The sequence below is a fragment of the Danio rerio genome, chromosome 17 (assembly GCF_052040795.2).
Source record: "Danio rerio strain M-AB ecotype USA chromosome 17, GRCz13ab, whole genome shotgun sequence".
Lineage (NCBI taxonomy): Eukaryota > Metazoa > Chordata > Actinopteri > Cypriniformes > Danionidae > Danio > Danio rerio.
In genome coordinates, this window is record NC_141037.1 from 34,061,371 (window position 1) to 34,084,438 (window position 23,068).

At 33.9% G+C, this 23,068-nt stretch overlaps 1 protein-coding gene across 19 annotated transcripts in view; it reads left to right on the plus strand.

Moving 5' to 3' along the window:
- The window catches only part of LOC147833119 (uncharacterized), a 127,404-nt gene that overhangs the window by 76,756 nt on the left and 27,580 nt on the right, over positions 1 to 23,068 (plus strand). For 13 of the 19 annotated variants that reach the window (XR_015513495.1, XR_015513497.1, XR_015513491.1 and 10 more), the window contains 2 exons: positions 2,283 to 2,418; positions 2,566 to 2,628. The exons of 3 other annotated variants lie outside the window; for them this stretch is intronic. Coding sequence is in view for 1 of the 16 variants with exons in the window: in XM_087290744.1 (XP_087146870.1) it covers positions 2,283 to 2,377; positions 2,566 to 2,628 (158 nt within the window). In the remaining 15 variants the exon portion in view is untranslated. Of the gene's footprint in view, positions 1 to 2,282; positions 2,419 to 2,565; positions 2,703 to 23,068 lie in introns of those variants that run through there. 3 more of the 19 variants (XR_015513486.1, XM_087290744.1, XR_015513487.1) reach the window with 2 other exon arrangements.

The following is a 23,068-nucleotide window of genomic DNA, read 5'->3' on the forward strand; positions in this document are numbered from 1 at the left end:
TGTGATTACTTATGTAGATGTAATTTTTTTCTTCTGTTTTTTATTTTTTTATTTTTAATGAATTTCCAACAATTTCAAGTCTTTTTTTCGCATTGTCATTTTGGGATTATTGTGTGTAGAAAAATGAAGAAATAAATTAATTTAATTCATTTTGAAATAAGACTGTAGCATTAAAAATGTGGAAAAAGTGAAGCGCTATGAATACTTTCAGAATGCACTGTTTAAACAAATGAGTAAACAAATCCATAAATTCCTGCTTAAATAAAACAATAAATAAATAAATATGCAAAACAATAAATGTATATAAAAAATAAAAAAATCATGCATAAATATATCTATAAATAATAAATAGTGCGGGCAGGTAAATAATTAATAAATTATACAAATGTTGGAGGAATAAAAAAATGCTAAACTGAAAGTTTATTTTTCCCCCCTTTCAAATGTTTATTCATTCCTGAATGTATATGTGTAATGTATTTACTTTTCCTCAGCTCACCATGCTAATGAGACGGTGTCTGTCCATGATCAGAAGGCGGTCTTTATGCCATCATTGGTTGATCGTTAGAAAAAGTTTTGCATTCGATTTTTTTGTACTGGCTTCTGATGGTAATAGTTTTCTCATTATATATATATATATATATATATATATATATATATATATATATATATATATATATATATATATAGAGAGAGAGAGAGAGAGAGAGAGAGAGAGAGAGAGAGAGAGAGAGAGAGAGAGAGAGAGAGAGAGAGAGAGAGAGAGAGAGGGAATACTCTGAAAAATGACCTTATTCTGTTAATCATCACTTTCCAGCAAGATTTCACAGGAGGGCTGATCATTTTGTTTTCAGTGGTTACAGCTTTCTAACTTCTTTATCTGGGCCAAATTATTTAAAAAATCCCAAATAACGAGCAACAGCATTTCCATAAGCATCTTGAGCTTCATGTCACAGCAGGCTGTCAGTTAATGTTGACTCCTTGTATATCCAAGGTTTTGCCCAGTGGGTTTGGCCAAAGAGTTTGCTGAACAATAGATGGTGGGATGTGTGCCATTGTGAAGATGTGGCGAGACGTCTGACTAGATTAAGCTTGCAACTGTCAAGACTTTAAAAAAAAAGCTGACCCTTTTCCCACAGTTTTACTCACTCATAATTTTCTTTCCTAGTAGTAGTTGAAATATGCAAGTTAAAACATGCTTAGAGCACAGAGAAATGTTTCAGCACGTCCATCCCCAACAACAAAAAAAATGGCATCAGGTGCATTAGATAAGCAGATAGAAAGATTCTTATGGTTGACACAATTGTGAACTGTGAAACTAAAAAGTGAAACTACTGCACATTATTAAAAATTTATCAATTGAAGTTATTCATGTTCTAACTTAATTTCATAAGTTACGCAAGCAGTTTTAAGCCAGTTTAATATAAGTTCAATGGACTCATAAGGTTAATTTGATTTAGCTTAAAAATGAAAGGCAACCAGGATTTTTTAGTGTCTGTCGTTCATTCAAAATACATATTTCTATTGGATTAGTGTAAGTGAAAAAATATGGTCCCTGGTTTAAAACTGCTGTATTCATTTTGTTTTAAAGCGCACACAGTTACACAAATTCCCTTTATAGTCATATTAAAACCACCAGCAGATAGTTTATTTCATTATTGAGAATAAAATAGCAAGCATTAGCATTATACATATTTATTATAGTTTAGTCCAAATTACAATTTTACTTGGATTACATTTTAAGGTGATCCAAAAAATTCAAATAATACATTGTCTACAATTTTACCCTTGAGTGAATGGAAATTTTTTTCCTTGGCCAAAATAAACATTTTCATTAATATTAATTACATTTTTCAGTTTCAACCAAGTCAAAACTATATTTTGACGGGAAACAAAAAAAAATCTATCTATTATAGTAATTGTTTTAGGTTGGTCCAAAGAAAACTGTACTTTGATCTAAAGGTAAAAAGATAAATATTCCATTCTACAATATTTTAACTTTGCATGAGTATATTTTTTCTTAACTACAATAAATATTTTTGGTTGAAAATGAATAAAATGTTAAACCTGTAAAAAAATTACAGTACTTGTTTTGGTTCAACGTATATCTTTTTTGAGTGTAGATGAATTGTTTAAAGCAGGTCTCTTTTTCTTCTCATGGTAACTGCTGAGTGACAAAGCAAACATGCAATTGGAGTTGTGTACATAAATGTTGTGTACAATTATGTACAGTACATACATTTGTCCCCTTAATATTGTCTAACCATTTCTTCATTTTCCTTCAGCTTAGTCTCTACTTCAGAGGTCACCATAGCGGAATGAACCACCAACTATTCCAGCATATGCTTTATGCAGTGGATGCCCTTTCAGCCGCAACCAAGTACTGGGAAACACACACCTATACACACTCAATCACACACAGTGAGTTATTATCAATTATCAGAGTTATCAGGGAGGCGACAGTGCTAACCACTGAGCAACCGTGACATCAGTTGTCACCACATTGCAGTATTTTTCTGAGCTGATTTTCAGTTGAATGATCACATTTTGTCTTCTCATTTTGTTCAGCAATAAAATTCTTCAGGACTGGAGTCCAGATCTTCTTATCTTGGAAGAATTTGATGAGAAAATGTGAGTTGATATTGAAAGTGTTGAACTTGTTGATTTGCATTGCTCATGCATGATCAGAGTAAATATGCTGGGACACATGCACTGAGGTTTTGTTGTTTACTGGTTGCTTTAGCAGGAAATGTACAGGAATGTCGATAAACTAAACGCACAGCATTCCATTAACGTCCAGCACTCAAATGAAGTCTCTGAAAAAAAGAAAATCACTTACAATTTTATGAAAAGTTGTTCACCAGCAGCTTGTCCTGTAGTGCCTAATATAAACTCTTTCTTTAGGCCTAATTTTATATTTAGCTTAGTTTTAATTAAGCATTTTAATATATACCCAGGGGAGACAGTGGCACAGGTGGAGCTGTCGCCTCACAGCAAGAAGGTCACTGGTTTGAGTCTCTGCTGGGTCAGTCGCCGTTTCTTTGTGGAGTTTGCATGTTTTCCCTGTGTTTGCGTGGGTTTTCTCTGGGTGATCCGGTTTCCCCAACAGTTCAAAAACATGTGGTGTAGGTGAATTGGGTAGGCTAAATTGTCTGTAGAGTATGAGTGTAAATGAGTGTGTGTGGATGTTTCCCAGAGATGGGTTGCAGCTGGAAGGTCATCCGCTGCGTAAAAACGTGTTGGATATGTTGGCGGTTCACCCTGCTGTGGTGACCCCGGATTAATAAAGGGACTAAGCCGAAAAGAAAACGAATGAATGAATGAATGAATATATACCAAGGATTCTTACTTATAAGAAGTAAATTTCTAAATATTTAGCTTTGAGCTGAGATAATTCATTGCATTTTAATAGCAATAGTAGCGCTCCACATTCTGCTCCCTATTCTTGATGTGATAACATTATTATTATGACAAATTCTCAATTGCTTATTAACATTGCACATTGGCTGTTTACTATAAAGCATGATTTAAAGTGATAATTCAACACAATCTAACAGCAATTCATAACTTCTACTTTGTAGAAATTGGTATTATCTCATTTGTACAATTTAGTACGTTTTGCTTATCCTCCAAAGATGTTGAGTTTAGAGGCGGAGTTTGGTGCAACGCTTACTTTTTAAAAACGTACATTTTTGTGTAACAGAACTCATATGAGTTTGTACAAATGAGCCACTAAACTGACAAAACGAAAAAATTGTTTTTTCATGAGATCAGGCTGGATAATTCACCCATGAATGAAAATTCTGTCATCATTTTTCTCAAAAAAATATTTTGAAGTATGTTGGAAACTGGTAGCCATTGACTTCAATGGTATTTTCCCCCTCCATCTCTGATATCCTCTTTCCTTCAGAATGTAATATTTTGTGTTTAACAGAACAATAAGAAACTCATAAAATGAACTAACAGCAGTGTAGATTTATAGTATTCATCAATGTTCATGTTAGATAACTTATATTAAAATCTGATCCTAAAGAATGAAATTATCATTACCTAACATTAATACATGCTAAGCTATTATAGTACGTAAACTAGCTGTTAACTCCTGTTCAAAACTTCACAGTTTTGAATTAAATGAAAGTGGCACAGTGGCTCAGTGGTTAGCACTGTCGCCTCAAATCAAGAAGGTTGCTGGTTCGAATCCCGGCTGGACCAGTTGGCATTTCTGTGTGGAGTTTGCAAGTTCTCCCCGTGTTCATGTGGGTTTCCCCCTCAAGTCCAAAGACATGGTATAGGTGAATTGGAGACACTAAAATTGGCCATAGTGTAAAAATGCGTGTGTGAATGGGAGAGGGTGTGGGTGTTTCCCAGTACTGGGTTGCAGCTGGAAGGGCATCCACTGCAAAAAACATATGCCGGAATAGTTGGTGGATCATTCCACTATGGCAAATGATAGACTAAGACAAAGGAAAATTAATGAATTCAATTAAAATATTTTAAATTCACAACTATAATTCATAATAAATTCCTAACTTTAGTACTTTAAAATTAAGTGTCGAAGTACATAGGTTTAGTCGAAGTCGAAGTTTATATGTGATATACTTATGTCTACTATAAAATGTACTGTTATGCGTTTCTGTTGAAACGTATCATTAAGCTCTCTTTTTTAATTTATCAGTTGAGTATACCTTCTATAATCCATTATGGTTATAGCACTCATAAAAATGAACTTCCTAAAATGATGATGTATAAAATTTGAACATTGCATATATGAATTATCTCCTCTCACCTTAACTCTTTTCATGTTGTTAGATCAAAAGGTAGAGCGACATGACACACATGCACACATGCCCACACAGTCTAGTACAGCTATTTGAATGGGGACCCATTGGCACAATGATTATATTTATACTGTAAAGACTGTCTGTTCTCCCCCTACCCCTTACCCAACACACACAAACAGTTTATACATTCAAAATATTATATGTGATGGATGATCTATTTTCCTTGTGGGGATCAATAAAAGTCTCCACATGATCAATATTTACCGGTATTGATTTATATTAGTGGAGAAATTTGGTCTCCACAACATGATGAATACAAGGTCACACACTCACACATACACACAAGTGTAGTTAGCACATGACGAAACCACCATCCATCCAAGCAATAACAGATGATCTGAGTGAAAAATGAGAAGAGCAAATTTTCTGAGGCGTGTTATGAAATGATATCAGGTCACTGAGGTCAAGTAGCATTTCTCTTTCTTTTTCTTTTCTTTTTTACTGTTTTGAAACCACAAACGCTTTCATAAGATGACACCGAAAGCTCAGAGATGCAGGGACACGAGAAGAACCTTAAATGAGCAAGTTAACACATGCGTTTGTCACACCCTGAGCTTTGCTCCATAAACACCTTCATTAGAGTGAAACACTTTTACCAATGTGGCCGTTATAAAGGGCGGCTCACATTATGAAGAACTGAGATTAGGACCTGTAGAACAACCTCTAACTGCGGAGGTTAAACGTGCTTCTCCGCCATACCCGGTTAGGCCTCTTTTACAGCTCAGTCAAGTTTTTCAGTTGCTGAGATTTCAGATTTCTACTTCAGCATTTTGTCAAAAAAATGTTAACTTCAGGTTTTGCAGGATAAATTCGGTCCTCAATGCAACAACAGCAACATTAAAGTGTGCGATTATAGTGTTTCGGATATCGTCCATGATATACAGTGCTCACTACAGCTGTTTGTGAATGTAAAAACACTGGAATGATGCATAAATCAAAGTGCATGAAAATTGAGCTATTGTCTCTTGGAAAGAAGAACAGGTTCTGAACTGCTTGAAGCAAAATGTTAACAGTTTTACCTCACACAAACTTCTTTAACAAATTGCATAATATAAGCATTTTCATTGGCTGCCCACAAACGATGTGTAGAATATTTTAAGTGATGTTTATTCATTGTAATAGGAATTATGTTCATTCGAAAGAGAAAACATTTGTTTCATTAGTTTCTCCTCGTGTGCTAAAACAAGCAGCTTATTTAAAACTGGAACACATAGACAAGCCAAATGTATAGGAACATGCTCAGCAGCTAGAAATAAATGACAGATATTGATAGACATTCAACAGTCCATGCTGGGTAAAACCTCCTTACATCGTATTATACAATGAGGCATAAACAGAATCCTTTGTTGCATGAACAATCAAGTCATACTTGCTTTAAAATCTATCTTAAGCTATTTCCCAGCAGACACACAACGTCGTCAGACATTAATATTAGGTTAGATTTAGGTCGTCAGCCTTTATGGACAATGTTTTTTTTTGACATCAAATAACAATGTGAAATGACGGTGATATTTGGTTGATTTTATGTTGTGTTGGAAAGTGACTAAAATCCAACGTCGAGCCAACATCTTAAACCAGCTTCATATTGATGTCAAATACTGACATTTAACATCTGATAGACGTCATACTGGTAACATCCACACAACGTCAAGCTGTAACATCATTAGACTCTGATATTTTGTTTTTAGGTTGTTAAGTGGATAGGAAAGTATTTCAATCAGGAAGCAAAGTGGGAGAGCAGGTAGGGATGGGAAATGTCCGCGAGTCAGGATTCAAACTCAGTACGCCCTGAAGTGCTATTGCACCATATGTCAGCGCGCTGACCACTAGGCTATTGCACGATTTTCAATTTCAATCAAAATGCAACGTCCCACGACATTGGGGTACAACGTCAATCTAACATCATGTAGATGTCTAGCCAGCTGGGTTATTTTAAGCAAGAATATTTCATAACAATTAAACTTTCATCTTCAACTACTGCAAGAGAAGTTTGCTTTGTGCCATCAATATGTCAAAAATTTGCTATTTTCTGAACTTTTCATGCACTTCAAAGGATGAGATTCGGGTTTGAGTTTATATAGTAAATATATCACCATGCAAGTTCTTAGTAAGCTGAAGTTTAGCATTCGTAAATTACAAAAAGTTGAGTACATTTACACCTCTCAATTCAGAGATTTTTGGCTTTTCATGAAGTGTTTTCTGTCAAATGAAAAGAACTGTTTCAAATGTTTCCTTTGTTGGATTCATCTGTTAGATTTCAATTACAATGCATATTTTAAAAGGCAGTTTCCTTAAAATGTGTTTTGTTTTGTCTCTAAAATAACACAAAATATGATCAACCATGCATATCAGTCAATAATAACTCCCAATCATTCATTCATTTCTTCAGCTAAACTCTATTTCAGAGGTCGCCACAGTGAAATGAACCGCCAACTGTTCCAGCATATGTTTTATGCAGTGAATGCCCTTCCAGCTGCAACCCAGTACTGAGAAGCAACCATATACGCGCTTACACTATGGCCAATTTAGTTTATTCAATTCACCTGTACCGCATGTCTTTGGACTGTAGTGGAAACTGGAGCACCCGGAGGAAACCCACGCCAACACGGGGAGCACAAACAAACTCCACACAGAAATACCAACTGACCCAGTCAGGACTCAAACCAGTGACCTTTTTACAAGCTATATTTCCATCCACCTATTTTATGCGCATAAATTTTGAAAATGTGCATAAAAAACTTATGCGCCTAACTGGGTAGGATAAACTTTTTATTAGATAAGAAAAGATGCGCATAAACTGCGATGGAAACACTTTCACCGCACAAACTCCAGCATGCGCATTAAAAAAGGTCATGTGATTTTGTTAAAAGAGATCATGTGATGCTTAAAATGTGTGTGAATTGATAAAACGTCAGGCTGAGCACATTATAAAACATCTGAAATGTTGTTTTGGTCATTATAAAACACCTTACCATTTCAGTATTAATGTTATTATATTATTAATGACCTCCAGAATCAAGAGCGCCTGTGCTCCGCGTCTGACACCTTCAAACGCCACTGCGCGCTCACTGCTTGTCAGGATTGTCTTCTGAGGCGCATTCATTTAGAAAAGATTGACGCAGCTTTTCCTACTGCAGCAAATGCAGTTTTTACTGTTGATATTTGGCGCCAGTTAATCAGGAAGTGACGATTTTGTTCACTTTGACTCATTGGATGGAAACGATACTTCATACGCACAACTTTTATGCAATAATCCAGTTTTGCGCATAAAGTTTATTCGCATTTTTGGATGGAAACATAGCTACTGTGAGGTGCTGTGAGATACCGTGCCATCAACTCCCAATCATAAAAAGTCAAACAAAGAAAAATATGTATACATTGTTAAATTGTGCGCTGATTGTGGTCCGCCTTGCATTGTTTCAGAATTTTCATCCTTGAAAGGTTTCTTTTCAGACAGCTTGTGTTTGTACACTGCAAATAATGCTTTTTCTACTAGATTTTTGTCTGGCTTCTAGTTCAAATATCTAAAAATTCATAAAGCATTTTCTAGACAAGCAAAACATATTGTCTAGTTTTGAGAAATACTATGGCAAAATTAAGTGAGGTTTTCCTTAAAACAAGCAATATAATCTGTCAGTGGGGTATAAGCAAAATAATCTTGTTTTTCCTTTCGACAAGATTATTTTGCTTACCCCATTGGCAGATTATTTTGCTTGTTTTATGGAAAAACTCACTTAATTTTGACATAATATTTCATAAAACAAGACTATAGGTTTTACTTGTCTAGAAAATGCTTCTTTAGTTAAGAATTTTTAGATATTTGGACAGAAACAAGACAAAAAATCTAAGTGAGAAATGCATTTTTTGCAGGGTAGCGTGTAATATAAAAATATATACTTAAAAATGGATAAGTATATTGTAGAGTGCATGTAACTCTGAAAGCCACTCAATGGACACAAGTCTATAACATTTCTAATACAATTGCTTCTACACTCCCCAACCATTTAATGCACAGGATATTCATTGAAATAATCAACAACGTACCAAAAGAACCCTTCTGTAAAATGAATTATCACTGTTGATCTTAATAAAGTAAAAATAGACCAACCAATACGCTACAATAAACTGAGCCATCTGACCAATCAGAGCTGCGCTGACTCTCAGAACGGCAGGATTTAAAGAGACCAGAATAATCTTCAGACTTAAAAAAGAGCTGATGCAGCAAAATGCATTACAATAAAACATTTTGGACCTTGGAAAGAAACAAAATAAAAAAACACAGTAGAGGCAATTTCTCTCCCAGAACACTGAGAGCAAACCTTAAAATGAGACAGATCATTTCTGCATGTAAAAAAAGTTGAAAATGAAAACAAACACAGAGAAATTGGCAGTTTGCAGCAGAGATAAGCTCTGATCGACATATTGTGTGACTGTGCGATGGAGGTAACATTCAGTCTCAGGGCAGGTAGAAACAAGCAGGTTTCACTTGAGTCCAAGCCAAAGCCATTACCCTGAACTTATTACAGTCACCTCAGAGTCAGAACCACAAACAGCCCTGTACACACACATCTGTCTCCTGTTACAATGCTCTGCCACGTAAGTTACTGTCACAGTGTGAAGAGCTGTCAGTGAGGTAGTGAAAGAAAACACACTCTTTGACAGAGCTTTGCAGAAAATGCTAACCGCTCATTTATCTTCATAGTATTAGGCAACGGCCATAGATAGTCATTTTGAAAACTTTCACATTTTTATTTACTCTAGCTTAAAATGCTAATAAAAATCTAAAACAAAAAAATAGATAATTATTATTATGGTAGATTTTTAATAACTATAATTTTCTGAATTCATTCATTTTTGCACTCTACTTTTAAACAAATAGACGCGTCAAAATTCTGCTAAAAATAAAATGTATGTTCCCAAAAGGGAAAAACAAAAACAGTAATAGCATGAATACTAAAATAACTTTTTTTCTAGGTAAATATGTTTTAAATATGTACTTTTAAACTGATAAATTCTGATATTAAAAAGCTTTTCTGCTAAAAGCTATGCCAAATGATTCTTCAGAGATCATTATAAATATAATAAACTTATTTGGTGCCTTCAGAAAACGTTTTTTGTTAAGAGTAATATTTCTGTATATACATTTTTTTCAGCACTTATTTATTTGAGCCAATTGGTCAAATAATGTCCACTAAATTTCCACTTATCGTTAGATAATACCAGCATATTAAATAAAGTGGTGTTTTTGCTACTTCTCAAAAACATTTAGGAAATACATGCAAATGCTGTTCAAAACCATATAGTCATAAATCATGTTGCTAATTGTTATGATGAAATATACCTGTAGGATATCTGTGTGAGCTTTGGTTATATTCAAAGATCAGCTTGAGGCCAAAATGTTTAAAAGTCTTCTTTAAAATTTTAAGAAAGGTTCTAGCTGTATTTGTTTTGTATATATTATTTTCACTCAGCATAAATGAGTACACCCCTCACAGATCTCTCTTTTAAACTATCTTTTATTTTCAGACGCTATACAATAATATATTTATGCATAGACAGTACATTAAATTAGTCAGTATCAAAGCCAAAACTAGAACTAATCTAACAAAAAACAAACAAACAAACAAACAAAAAACTTTAGACTGTCTAAAACTTTGTACATCCAAATTAATATGTTGGTTTAAACAACATTTTAATAAACAGGACAAATATTTAAAAAAAAATCTAATTTAGTTGAAATTTTGTAGTTTTTGCAATAACTTGTTTGAATTTATACTGTATGTATTATGTTTCTGTTCCTAAATATGTTAGTTGGCCAAACGTTTAGTGGATATAACTGTTTAATAAATATAAATAGTAAATAAAACAAAAATCTTAAAGATTAAAAAGATGGCATTCAAAGGGGGAAACATTTTTCTCTCATTTAGAGTTTTGGTCTTGTTTCTAGTTCATTTATTTATTTCATAAATTTTCCTTCTGCTTAGTCCTTTATTTATCAGGCGTCACCACAATGAAATGAACCGCCAAATATTCCGGCATATATTTTACGCAGTGGATGCCCTTCCAGCTGTAACACAGTACTGGGAAATACCCATACACTCTCACATTCACACATGCACTCATACACTACTGCCAATCTTAGTTTATGCAATTCACCTACAGTGTACCGCATGTCTTTGGACTGTGGGGGAAACCGAAGCACCCGAAGGAAACCCACGTCAACATTGGGAAAACATGCAAACTCCACACAGAAATGTCAACTAGCCCAGCCGGGACTCAAACCAGTGACCTTCTTGCTGTAAGGCAGCAGAGATAACCACTGAGCCACAGTGCAGCCCCGTTTATAGTCCAAATATCTAAAAAATAAAATAAAATAAAAAAAGTCCTAAATCAAGAAGCATTTTCTAGACAAGCAAAAAAATCTTAAATAAATAAAGTCTTATTTTAGTATGTCAAAATGCTGCAAGTTTTTCCTGAAAACAGATAAATATTCTGCCAAAAGCGGGATAACATTATTTTAAAGCCAAAAACAAGATTATTTTGCTTATCTCATTGGTAGATTATTTTTTACTAGACAATATTTTACAATATTTTTCTAGAAGATGCTTCTTTACTAGAAACAAGACCAAAAATGTCTTAAAAAGCTATTTTTTTTTTTTTTTTGCAGTGTTCTCATTCATGCTGAGCACTGTAAGGCCATATATGAAATGCATTTGTGACTGTCTTTTATATGTGTATGAAGATATCTTATAGACCACGTAACAATTCGGTTGGTTAAAAGATGGCCATGTAATTGAATTCTGTCCTCTGACCACCATTTGTTTTGTATACCTGTTATCATATTGAAATGTGAATCATCTTCCCACTGACAATTTTCTTGGAAAAAGAAAACGGTCGTCATATTTATAGATTCTACACCATTGATTTGGCTCCTTTCAAAATAAACACCCCATGTTTCCGTTCTTTTAAAGAATGCTATTTTCCATGTTTAATTCTGCCTTGGGATCCCTGTTATAGTCCAGTAATAACTTCACACTTGATGTCACTCAGAGCATATTTACTTAATAATTTTGGCAGCACTTTATTTTAGAACAGCTTATAAAATTAAGTTAGAACATGATTAGCTTAGTTTAATAAGTTATAATTAAATTAAAGCATATGTTGTCATGGGCAGCTCAGTTAGCACTGTCGCCTCACAGCAAGAAGATTGCTGAGTTGAGTCCAGGCTGGGTCAGTTAGCATTTCTGTGTGGAGTTTGCATGTTCTCCTCATGTTGGCGTGAATATATAAGTGATATAAAATGAATTGAATAAACTAAATTGGTTGTAGTGTATGTATGTGTATGTGAATTAGTGTGTATGGGTGTATGGCTGGAAGGGCATCCACTGTGTAAAACATGATGGATAATTGGCGGTTCATTCTGCTGTGGCGACCCTGATGAATAAAAGGACTAAGCTTAAGGAAAATGAATGATTGAATATGTTGTCATGACTAATTGATCATAATTTTTTCAGTGTGGGCTTGAATATAGATTAGTTTAGAACTTTATACCGAACATGTTTAATATCTTAAATGTGCTTCTCCCATATTGTTTTCATCATTACCAAATTCCAGTTTACACCATATGACAAACTATTGTTTAAAAACAGTTATCAATCAGTTGTTTTAGAAAATGTATCTACAAATGCAGCAGTCACATCACCCTGCAGCCCAAGACTGGTTACTTATTGAAGCGAAGCAAGGCTGAGCCTGGTCCGTAACTGCATGGGAGACCACATGGGAAGACTAGGTTGTTGTTGCAAGGGGTGTCAGTGAGGCCAGCAGGGGGCATTCAACCTCTGCTCTGTGTGTCCTAATGCCCCAGTATAGTGAAGGGGACACTATACTGTCAGTGAGCATCATTTTTCAGATGAGACATTAAGCCCTGACTCTCTGTGGTTATTAAAATACCCACTTCTCGTAAAGAATAGGGGTGTAATCTCAGTGTCCGCGCCAAATTCTCTCATTTGGCCCTTACCCATGATGGCCTCCCAATCATCCCCTTCCAACTGGCTCTATCACTGTTTCTCCACTCCACCAATAGCTGGTGTGTGGTGAGCGCACTGGCAACGTTGTCCTGTGGCTGCCGTCGCATCATCCAAGTGGATGCTGCACACTGGTGGTGGTGTGGAGAGAACCCTCTCATGATTGTGAAGCGCTTTGGGTGTATGTTCATAAATGTGCTATAAATACACACATTACATTACATTGCAATTTGATGTATGACAGTTTTAGCCATATTCCCAACACTGACCTAATTTGCAGGTTTCTTAAAAATCATCAAGGGTCAAATTGACTGGTAAAGTTTGAGTCACAACAGCTATCAATCTCATTGTCTTATTTTGTTTCTGGCTTTCCAGAAATGACACACTTTCAGTAATTATCCAGGACAAGGTTTGGCACGACTAATAATCCTCAGCAGTCAAAACAAGACAAATTATAACATGAGTCAAACTTACTGGAAATCCCAGCTGAATACTCAACTAGCATTGGTTTTTGTGGGAGTTTTGCACCCAAACATAAAAACTTTGCTCAAAAGAGTTGGAAAAGCAGAGGAGCAGCTGATGTTCACTGAGTGAGTGAAGTGTGAAATAATGGGATTGAAGAGGATTTCACAGTGTCAGATACACTCGGGGGCAAATCGACTAACTGTGAAAAACAGAGGAGTTTCAGTTGAAGCTGAGCCAGATCTTGAAGACTAAAAGGCAAAAGGCAGCGTTCCGGGTTTTACTGAAAATCATAATTCAGTGATCATAACACCACTCACAAATACATTTAGTAAACGCTTTAAATCATAAAAATAATATTTATTTGAAAGTTAAATGTGTTGAATTGAAAGCTAATTAAATTTCACAAAAAAACTCTTTCATTATGGCAGTTTGTAAATTTTTTTTAAATGTTTAAACATATTTTTACTCAATACATTTAAAGAATATTTATAAATTCATTATTTTTTCTTTAGCGTAGTCACTTATTTATCAGGGGTTACCACCGCGGAATGAACCGGCGACAATTCCAGCGTATATTTTACACAACGAATGCCCTTCCAGCTGCAACCAAAAACTGGGAAACACCACACTCTCGCATTCACACACACTCTCATACACTACGGCCAATTTAGCTTATTCAGTTCACCTATAGTGTATGCCTTGGGTGAAACTAGAGCACCCGGAGGAAACACACGCAAACATGGGTAGAATATGCAAACTCCACACAGTAATGTCAACTGCATTTTAAAAATATTGCACCCAAAAATCTAAATTCTGTATATTTTGACAGATGCTGGTTGCTGGCACCCATTGACTTCCATAGTATTTGTTTTTCCCTAAAGAAGTTGATGGGTGCCAGCAATCAGCATTTCTCAAAATATCTTCTTTTCTACAGAAAAAAGAAACTCAAAAAGGTTTAAAACAAGAAGAATTCCGTTTCACACTTTTAAAAAACATGAATAAAGTGCATAATAATATAAAATAAACACTTAATAATACAAATAATAACCACGTCCCATGCTGCAAAAGTCAATTTACAAGATTTTCTGCAGTCTGGGTTTGAGGAGATATGTAGAGAAATTTAGAGAGGTGTGTGATGCAATTTAACAGTTTTATCACGATTATTGTTTTTGGGTTTTTTTTGTATTCGTGTAGGCCAAATTTTACACAGAAATTTGATTAATTGCACAGCTTTGTTTAATAGTATTACGGTGAACTTATAGTGAACTTGACTTGGTGCACATGCATGTTAAGAGTTGATGGAGCAATTACTTTATTTTGAATTTGATTAAATTATTGGTAGGGACATTTCAGTAATTGGTGGATATTGGTGGAGATTTTTGCCCTCTGTCTATACCAATTCTAGACCCTTGGTTTAAATCCTCATGAGGGAGAGTAAATGATGAGGTAATACAAGTTTTGGGAGTGAACTAACCTTTTAAGCAACAGAAATGAGTAGATATTAAATCAGAAACAAATAAAATAATAATATAGTTGCATGTAAAATTGTATTATTAAGTAATATTTTTTTAACTGTAACCCTAACTTTTAACATTTTTAACTAAACTAAGCATGTATTATGATGATATACGCTGTACATTTTATTTGTGATTCGTTTTTCCACTTTTTTTCCAAAATATTTTTTGAATTCCATTTTGGGATGTTGATGTTTCCTCCAAAAGCTTGATGTTGAAAAGTTTGAAAATGTGACTTTAATTTACATTTTTAATAGCTTAAAGTAATATATTATCTGTGTTTGTGTTATAAATTATATTACAAAAACCTGGAAATAAACTGCAGGTACATTTTCTGTTATTTTACAACCTTAGTTTTCTGCATATTCTTAACAATATCTTGTCTCAAACTACTAAAATGTCAATAAGAGAGTTGAAATTTCAACATCAAAAGTGGACTGAGCAGAGATAAAACTCCCATAATGCATTTCACAACCATAAAAAAAAACAAAAAAAAAACACTTGTGAATCACAAAATACAGAACCTGTTAATAGATACTTTTAACTAGTCTATCACTCTAGACAACTGTGTTTTTGTCTACTGAAGTTTAAATAAATAATTTATATGTATATGTTTAATTGTATGTATATAATTGTGATGTATAAATTATATATATAAAAAAGCAAGAGAAAAGTCAGCAGTGTCTTGGATTAATCTCAGCGCAGTTGTGGATGTGAATGTATGAAAACCAGTCTGACTTGTCCCGTGTAACCTCTAAACTAGTCTTACTGCCCATCCCATGCTCCTCAAGATCTAAATCAAAGCTCTTCAAAAGAAAGCAGGATTGTTTCCTCAACCGTCAGATTGCCGACACGATGTATCATCAAAACTCACCTAATGGGAGGAGGCATGTTATTAAAACGTAGATTTTATTTTGCATTGAACATAATTATCCTGCAATAAAGAATTTGTTTTATTGGTCTAGCTTATTTATTGCATTATATTTGAGATGTACATTGATTGGCAACTTTATTCATTCATTAATTCATTTTCCTTCAGCTTGGTCACTTGTTTATCAGGGGTCGCCAAAGTGAAATGAACCACTAACCATTCCGGCATATGTTTTATGCAGTGGATGCTCTTCCAGCCATAACCAGTACTGGGAAACACCCATACACTCTAAAATTCACAAACACACTCATACATATGGCTAATTTTTGTTTACCCATGCAATTCACCATGTTTTTGGACTGTGGAGGAAACCGGAGCTGGCACTTTTATTCTTCACTCACAAAATGATTTTGCTGCTTGTTCAAAATAAATATTTAAAATGAGCAGAAACGACACAGTTTAAGTTGTTTTTTAGACAATGTTAATTTTATGTTCAATCCACTTAAATTTGTAAAAACAATTGAGTTAACATAATCAATTTTTGTTGGGACAACATAAAGGAATCGTGTAGATCCCTGCATTTTTTTTTTACAGTGGTGAGTTCATAAGCCTAAAAGACTAAATATACACATTCTGAATAAACTTATTGATTATATAAGCAATCGTGCATACTAAAAAATTTATATTTAGTTGATTTCAGAGGAAACAATGTGGGTATATAGGTCAAAAAGAACAATCGAGTTTTGTATCTATTCTGTTTTTGCTACCAAAAATGTTGATACGTTGTAAAACAAATGTGTATTGATTTAATCTAAAGTTGGGGCGTGAAAGATTTTAAAAAATGTTATTCATAGTTGTAAGGTTGATATTTTAATATATTTTATTTCCAAATATATTTGTTTTAAAAACAAACCACCTATCATACACCTGTCACAATTGGGATTTTACCCACACCTGTATTCTGAAGGTTTTTCTAAATATACCATTTCCTGTATTTTTTCCCTGTCACCGAGTGACACAAAACATTTTCTCTGTTAAAAAAAACAATATTAATAATAATTTTTGTAAACTCATTTTCTTTTAAGGTTAGTCCCTTTATATTTCTGGGGTCGCCACGGCGAAATTAACGGCCAATTTATACAGCATATGTTTTTATGTAGCAGATGCCCCTCCAGCCACAACCAAACACTGGGAAACACACATACACACTCTTTCACACACATACACATCTGCCAATTTAGCTAAATAGTTTCTGCAAATTACTGTAATAATGCTTCAAGAATTTTAACGCTTTCAGATTGTTTGGACTACAAATGCATGCAAATTAGCTCATTTTTAAATACATAATTCTTTGTTTTAACACTTAAACATAACGTTTTTAATTAATTGTGAATGTTAAGGCTGGTCTAACAGCACTATTTAATGTCAAACATAACTGTGAAGACCATTCATATTACAGAAGGCTTTACTGATCACAAAATACCAAAAGTGAATTGCTAGATTAGGCCTCCCCTCATTGGCCAGTATAATACAGTGTTGGGATTAGGATCAGGCAAGCAAGTAGCGAGGGGGTGTTTAATTTGGCAGAGGTGCATTTCCCAGCACAACACAGGCACGATTCTTGTCATGCTTCAATTTATAAAAGTTTGCAAGTGTTTGTAGCTAAATAATTGATATATCACAGCTTCTTTTGCAATAGAAACGATAAAACCAATAAACACCACAACTTCTTGTCAGTAACCGTTTTGAATAAGAAATATAGGCCTATAGCTAGGCAATTACACAAAATTACAAAAAAAGGCCAACCTGCTTACATCAACATGTTCCTGGATTAACATCCATGATGAACCTGGAACAACATTTCAATAAGCCAATCAGAATTAAGGAATACATTTACGGCTTATGTTAAATTTAGACTTGGTTAGGTGTACAAGCCTATATTCTACATTGTTATCCAACTATTATTCTGCTCTGATTTTGCAAATAGATTGCAGTTAAGGTTGAGTTTAGGGGTAGGGAATAGGTATGGATTACATTTTCCAACAAAAATGAATGATGTTCCAGGATCAATGTTAATCCAAGATCGCATCGTACTTGGCTAAACAGCTTATAGGCCTATAGCTTGAACATTATTGGACACATTTGCACATAACAAACTGCTTTCCAAACAATGAATGATTTTAGCTTACAAGCACAAGAGGGCAGCATCGAACTATTCCTGATTTTGTGCATTAATATATATTTTCATGTTGCACCGATTCAAATATAGTTTTGCTTGATGTCTAAACATTGAAATTGCATAACACATTATACATTTGAACTAATACTCAATATTCTACGATTTTGTACTTCACTAGTATAAAAAAGATATTAGGCTATAGGCTAATTAATAGTAAAGCCTGTACTGTACTGTGTATAGTGAACTGTTCCATTTTAGGCCTAATACATATGTAGTTTAATTTGTGTAGTAATAGTAGTAGAGAAAACTATAGAGTAATTTGTGTATTACCACAGCAGCTATGGAATTACCACAATTTATTAATTCAGGTTGCTGAATTACTATAGTATGGGTTTAAAAACACTAATATTTGCTGTAGTATTTTCTTGCTAATAGTAAAGGTTGATTGATTTCCAAAAAAATATATATATATTAATAATAATTTCTGCATTATTCTTAGAATTTATATCTCACCACCATGACTTCACCCAGTCTAATGACTGTTGTTTCTCTTTACTCACTGCATGTTTTATTCAGACTATCTCTTTCATTCAGTGTTTATGGAAATCATAGTGCTGATGCTGTAGATGAGTGATATGATGAACTCTCTCTCCCATCTCACCTTTACTTACCGTGCATGTTTTGAAGGCACATGACAAGATACTCTTTAAGCTGAACTGATGTGCAGATTGCAAGCGACATGTGAATACGTTATGATAATAAGGCAGTAATTTGGTCTCTGCTGCTCTCTGTAGGTCTTTTCTCTGTATGGCCTTTTATCTTTAATGTGCATCTGATTATGTGTGTTCTCATCCATTTATGCATTTCTTCAGATAAAGGACAGCTATATACAGTTGAAGTCAGAATTATTAGTACCCCCCCAACCCCACCGAATTGTTAGCCCCTTCATTATTTTTTCCCCAGTTTCTGTTTAATGGAGAGAACATCTTTTCAACACGTTTTTAAACATAATAGTTTTAATAATTCATTTCTAATAACTGATTTATTTGATCTTTACCATGATGACAGTAAATAATATTTTACTAGATATTTTTCAAGACACTTCTATACAGCTTAATGTGACATTTATATAAACACAATTATTGCATGTATTCATCTTAGTTTGTTCATTTTAACTTTAACAGTGCATTAACTAATCTTAACAAGCACAACTTTTGGATTTTAATAGAAATAAGAACTATGGGTTGATCTACGAACTATGATTAATAAATGCTGAGTAATTATTATTGCCCATTCTAGTTCATGTTACCTACATTAACTAGAATTAAATAATTGATTTACGAGTTCATTGTAAAATGTGATTTTTTTGTTAATTTTCATTGTAATTATATACATGTGAAATCTAAATTTTAATTTAACACATTCACATGATCATTTTCAAATACATTTATGAAAATTATATTTCAAATATTCTAAATGTTTGATTATTTACTCTAGTGCAACGACAATATATAAAACTCAATATAAAGTGTGTGTGTGTGTGTGTGTGTGTGTGCGTGCGTGTGTATGTGTGTGTGCATGTGCGTGTATATATAACCTTATGTGTGTTTATATATGCATATATAACAGTATAAAATAATATAATAAATCAAAAATATATATCTAAATCAACTATAGCGGTAATAGAATAGAATTGAATAGAATAGAATAGATTATAATTAATATATAAAATAAATTATAAGTGTTTGGCATTAAAACTAATTTAAAATTAGTGTTTGGCGTTAAAAAAAATGTACTTTAAATTTTTAGATTTTACTTTAAAACTTTTCTTTTAAAATTTTACATTTTTTTTGTGACCTGCCTTTTTCTATGGTAAGATATATTTTATTATACATTATTTGTCCATTTTTTCCTTGTAATTATTATTATAATTTTTTTTTTTGTTGTTGTTGTTTTGTTTTTAGAGTTGCAACCCATCTGATGGAGACCAAAATGTTCCTTTCCATTCACTTTTTTCATTCAAACACCTCTACACACATTTTCTACATGTAGAGAAATTGTCCACGCATTTTCCTTCACTGATTTTCTCTGTGGACTTGTTATCAGTTTCGGCCCACATTCGGCCCCAGCATATTGGTAACCATGGAGACAAGAGCACAGAGTCATCGAATCACCAAGAATATGATATCTCAAATGCATGCTGCAATAATTGATTCAAATACTGTACTGCGTTACAGTAGACACAATGTGGAATAGAATTACACTGAATATCACGTCACAAATCCCAAATGGCTGTAAGAGATTTTACTGCAGAGAACATTCATTTTTACTGTATGATACCTGTCATTCTTAGACATACAGTATCTCATACCACTGTTGATCATTTTTCATTTTAATACTTGGCTATTAAAATGACAAGTAACAGTGGATATTTCATTATATTAAGGTAGAGATGGTCTCCATTACACTGTTTTAGATTTGTAAAAAATACAAATATGAAACTACATAGAAATCTTGGCAGATTTACTGTAATCTATAATTATAAATAATGATAAAATAACTGGCGATGCGGTGGCGCAGTAGATAGTGAAGGTCGCTGATTTGAAGGTCGCTGGTTTGAGCCTCTGCTGGGTCAGTTGGCATTTCTGTGTGGAGTTTGCACCTTCGCGTGGGTTTCCTCTGGGTGCTCCGGTTTCCCCTACAGTCCAAAGGCATGTGGTATCAGTGAATTGGATAAGCTAAATTGTCCATAGTGAATGAGTGTGTATGGATATTTCCCAGTACTAAGTTGCAGCTGGAAGAGCATCCGCAAAACATAAGTTGGATAAGTTGGCGGTTCATTCCGCTGTAGCAACCCCAGATTAATAAAGGGACTAAGTTGAAAAAAATGAATAAATGAATGAATAATAAAATAACAAGGAATTTTAATGGACAGTATTTAAATATGCATCTATCTTTTGCTAAATTTAAATTGGATGTCAAATCACTTACTGTAACATCGACTGTAAGAAAAAAAAGGTACAGAATTTATAATAGATTTATAATCTCTTGATATTGTGAATTTATATGTGTATTACGAAAAAAAATAAATAAATAAATAAAATAATAAATTAATTAATAAATAAGGAGTGAAATATACAAGGCCTGCACGGTGGCACAGTGGGCAGCATGTTCGCTTCACAGCAAGAAGGTCGTTGGTTCGAGCCTCGGCTGGGTCAGTTGGCATTTCTGTGTGGAGTTTGCATGTTCTCCCCGTGTTCATGTGGGTTTCATCCGGGTGCTCCGGTTTCCCCCACAGTCCAAAGACATACGGTACAGGTGTATTGGGTAAGCTAAACTGTCCGTAGTGTGTGTGTATGGAATGAATGAGTAAATGAATGAAATATACAATAAATTTATTTGTGTATTTTAGAATGAATTATCAATAAATTGATGATGGTTGAAAAAATGATAAAATGAATAATTAAATGAATAATTAAACGAATGAATGAATTAATAATTGAATGAATAATTGAATGAATAAATAAATGATTGAATGAATGATTGAATTAATGAATACTTAAATTATTGAATTAATGAATTAATTAAGAATTGAATGAATGAACAATTAAATGAATGAATGAATGAATGAATGAATGAATGAATGAATGAATGAATGAATGAATGAATGAATTATTCCAAATGTTTATGTAGTAGTACCTATTTTCTTTCATTATCTTGAAATTTGGGTTTTAATTCTCAGCTATTAAACTGACAATGTGACCAAACAGTGGCCAAACAGACTCCAATTACAAACAGAACAGAAATTAAACAAACAAAAGAAAAGTCTGTTGAGCATTTCAAACATTTCCTAAATAGTAATTTGTATTTTGAGGTGGCTGTAGGGGGTGATTTGTAATGCACAATGAGATTTGCTACAGTGAGAGAGTATGATCATGAAGTACAGTTTTCCACTCTGTGTATTTATATACTCACGTGCGGAACAAGTGAACTCAACAGTGAATCATGGAAAGACATAAGTAACGTCTTCTTGAAACCACTCTGTTTATTCAACCATACTGCCATGACAACAGTAACATCCAAACGACATGGCAGTTTAAAAAGTGCGCTTTATATCACAGAGCATTTATTCTGGAGATGATAATTGTGTCATTAAATGTTATTTCAGCCCCCTAAAAGCTCATTTAGTTTACAGATTAGTGCAATGTGGTGATGTCATTGGCCTGTGAAATGCAACAAGATGTAATTCAAACAGCTGGCTTAACATTATTTAATAATATGTGGACCTTTTTGAACAGCATATATGTTAGTATCATTGTTATTGTTTATATCCCCTAAAATGGTCTATCAGGGGCACCCAAACTCGGTCCTGAAGGGCCGGATTCCTGCATATTTTAGTTCCATCCCCAATTAAACACACCTGCACTAGCTAATTAAGCTCTAACTGGGTACACTAGAAACTTCTGGCTGGTGTGTTGAAGAAAGTTGGAGCTAAACTATGCAGGACACCGGTGTGGTGAGAAATCATGTCCCCCCTGACAATCGAGTCCGCTTAGGACCTCAATTGATCCTCTGCGTTGAATGCCTGATCAAAAACTATTGTATTCTTCACATTACAATCCTATTTGCTGCTTTTTATAGTCTATTCTCAGTCTTGACATTTTAACAACACTAACCATATTAACATTATTATCGGTAACTAAAAGTTCAAGATATGCATAGTTAAAATAATGGAAACGTTTGTAAACATTAAATGATGGCTTTTTGATGCTTTTATGTATTTATGTAACATTATATATTCACATAAGAAATGGTAGCGTCATAGTTATCAGTTATCAGTATACGAAATACATAATTTAAAATAGTTTTATGTCATTTTAACGTTCTTTTAAATTACATGAATTTAATCGAGATTTCACTGCATTTATACATATATTTTAATCAATTAATATTTTAATAAACTACAAACTATACCTATTACAACTCCAGTGAACCAATAGGATCCTAGGCGGACCCAATTGTCAGGGGGAGCCCGATTTCTCATGACACCGGCCCTCCAGGGCCAAGTTTGGGGACCCTTGGTCTACATAAATGGGCTTCAGTCAGATTTACATGCTTTGTGGCCAAAAACAATGCTCTTAGGATGTCAATGTGTGAAGCAAATTCTGAGACATTTC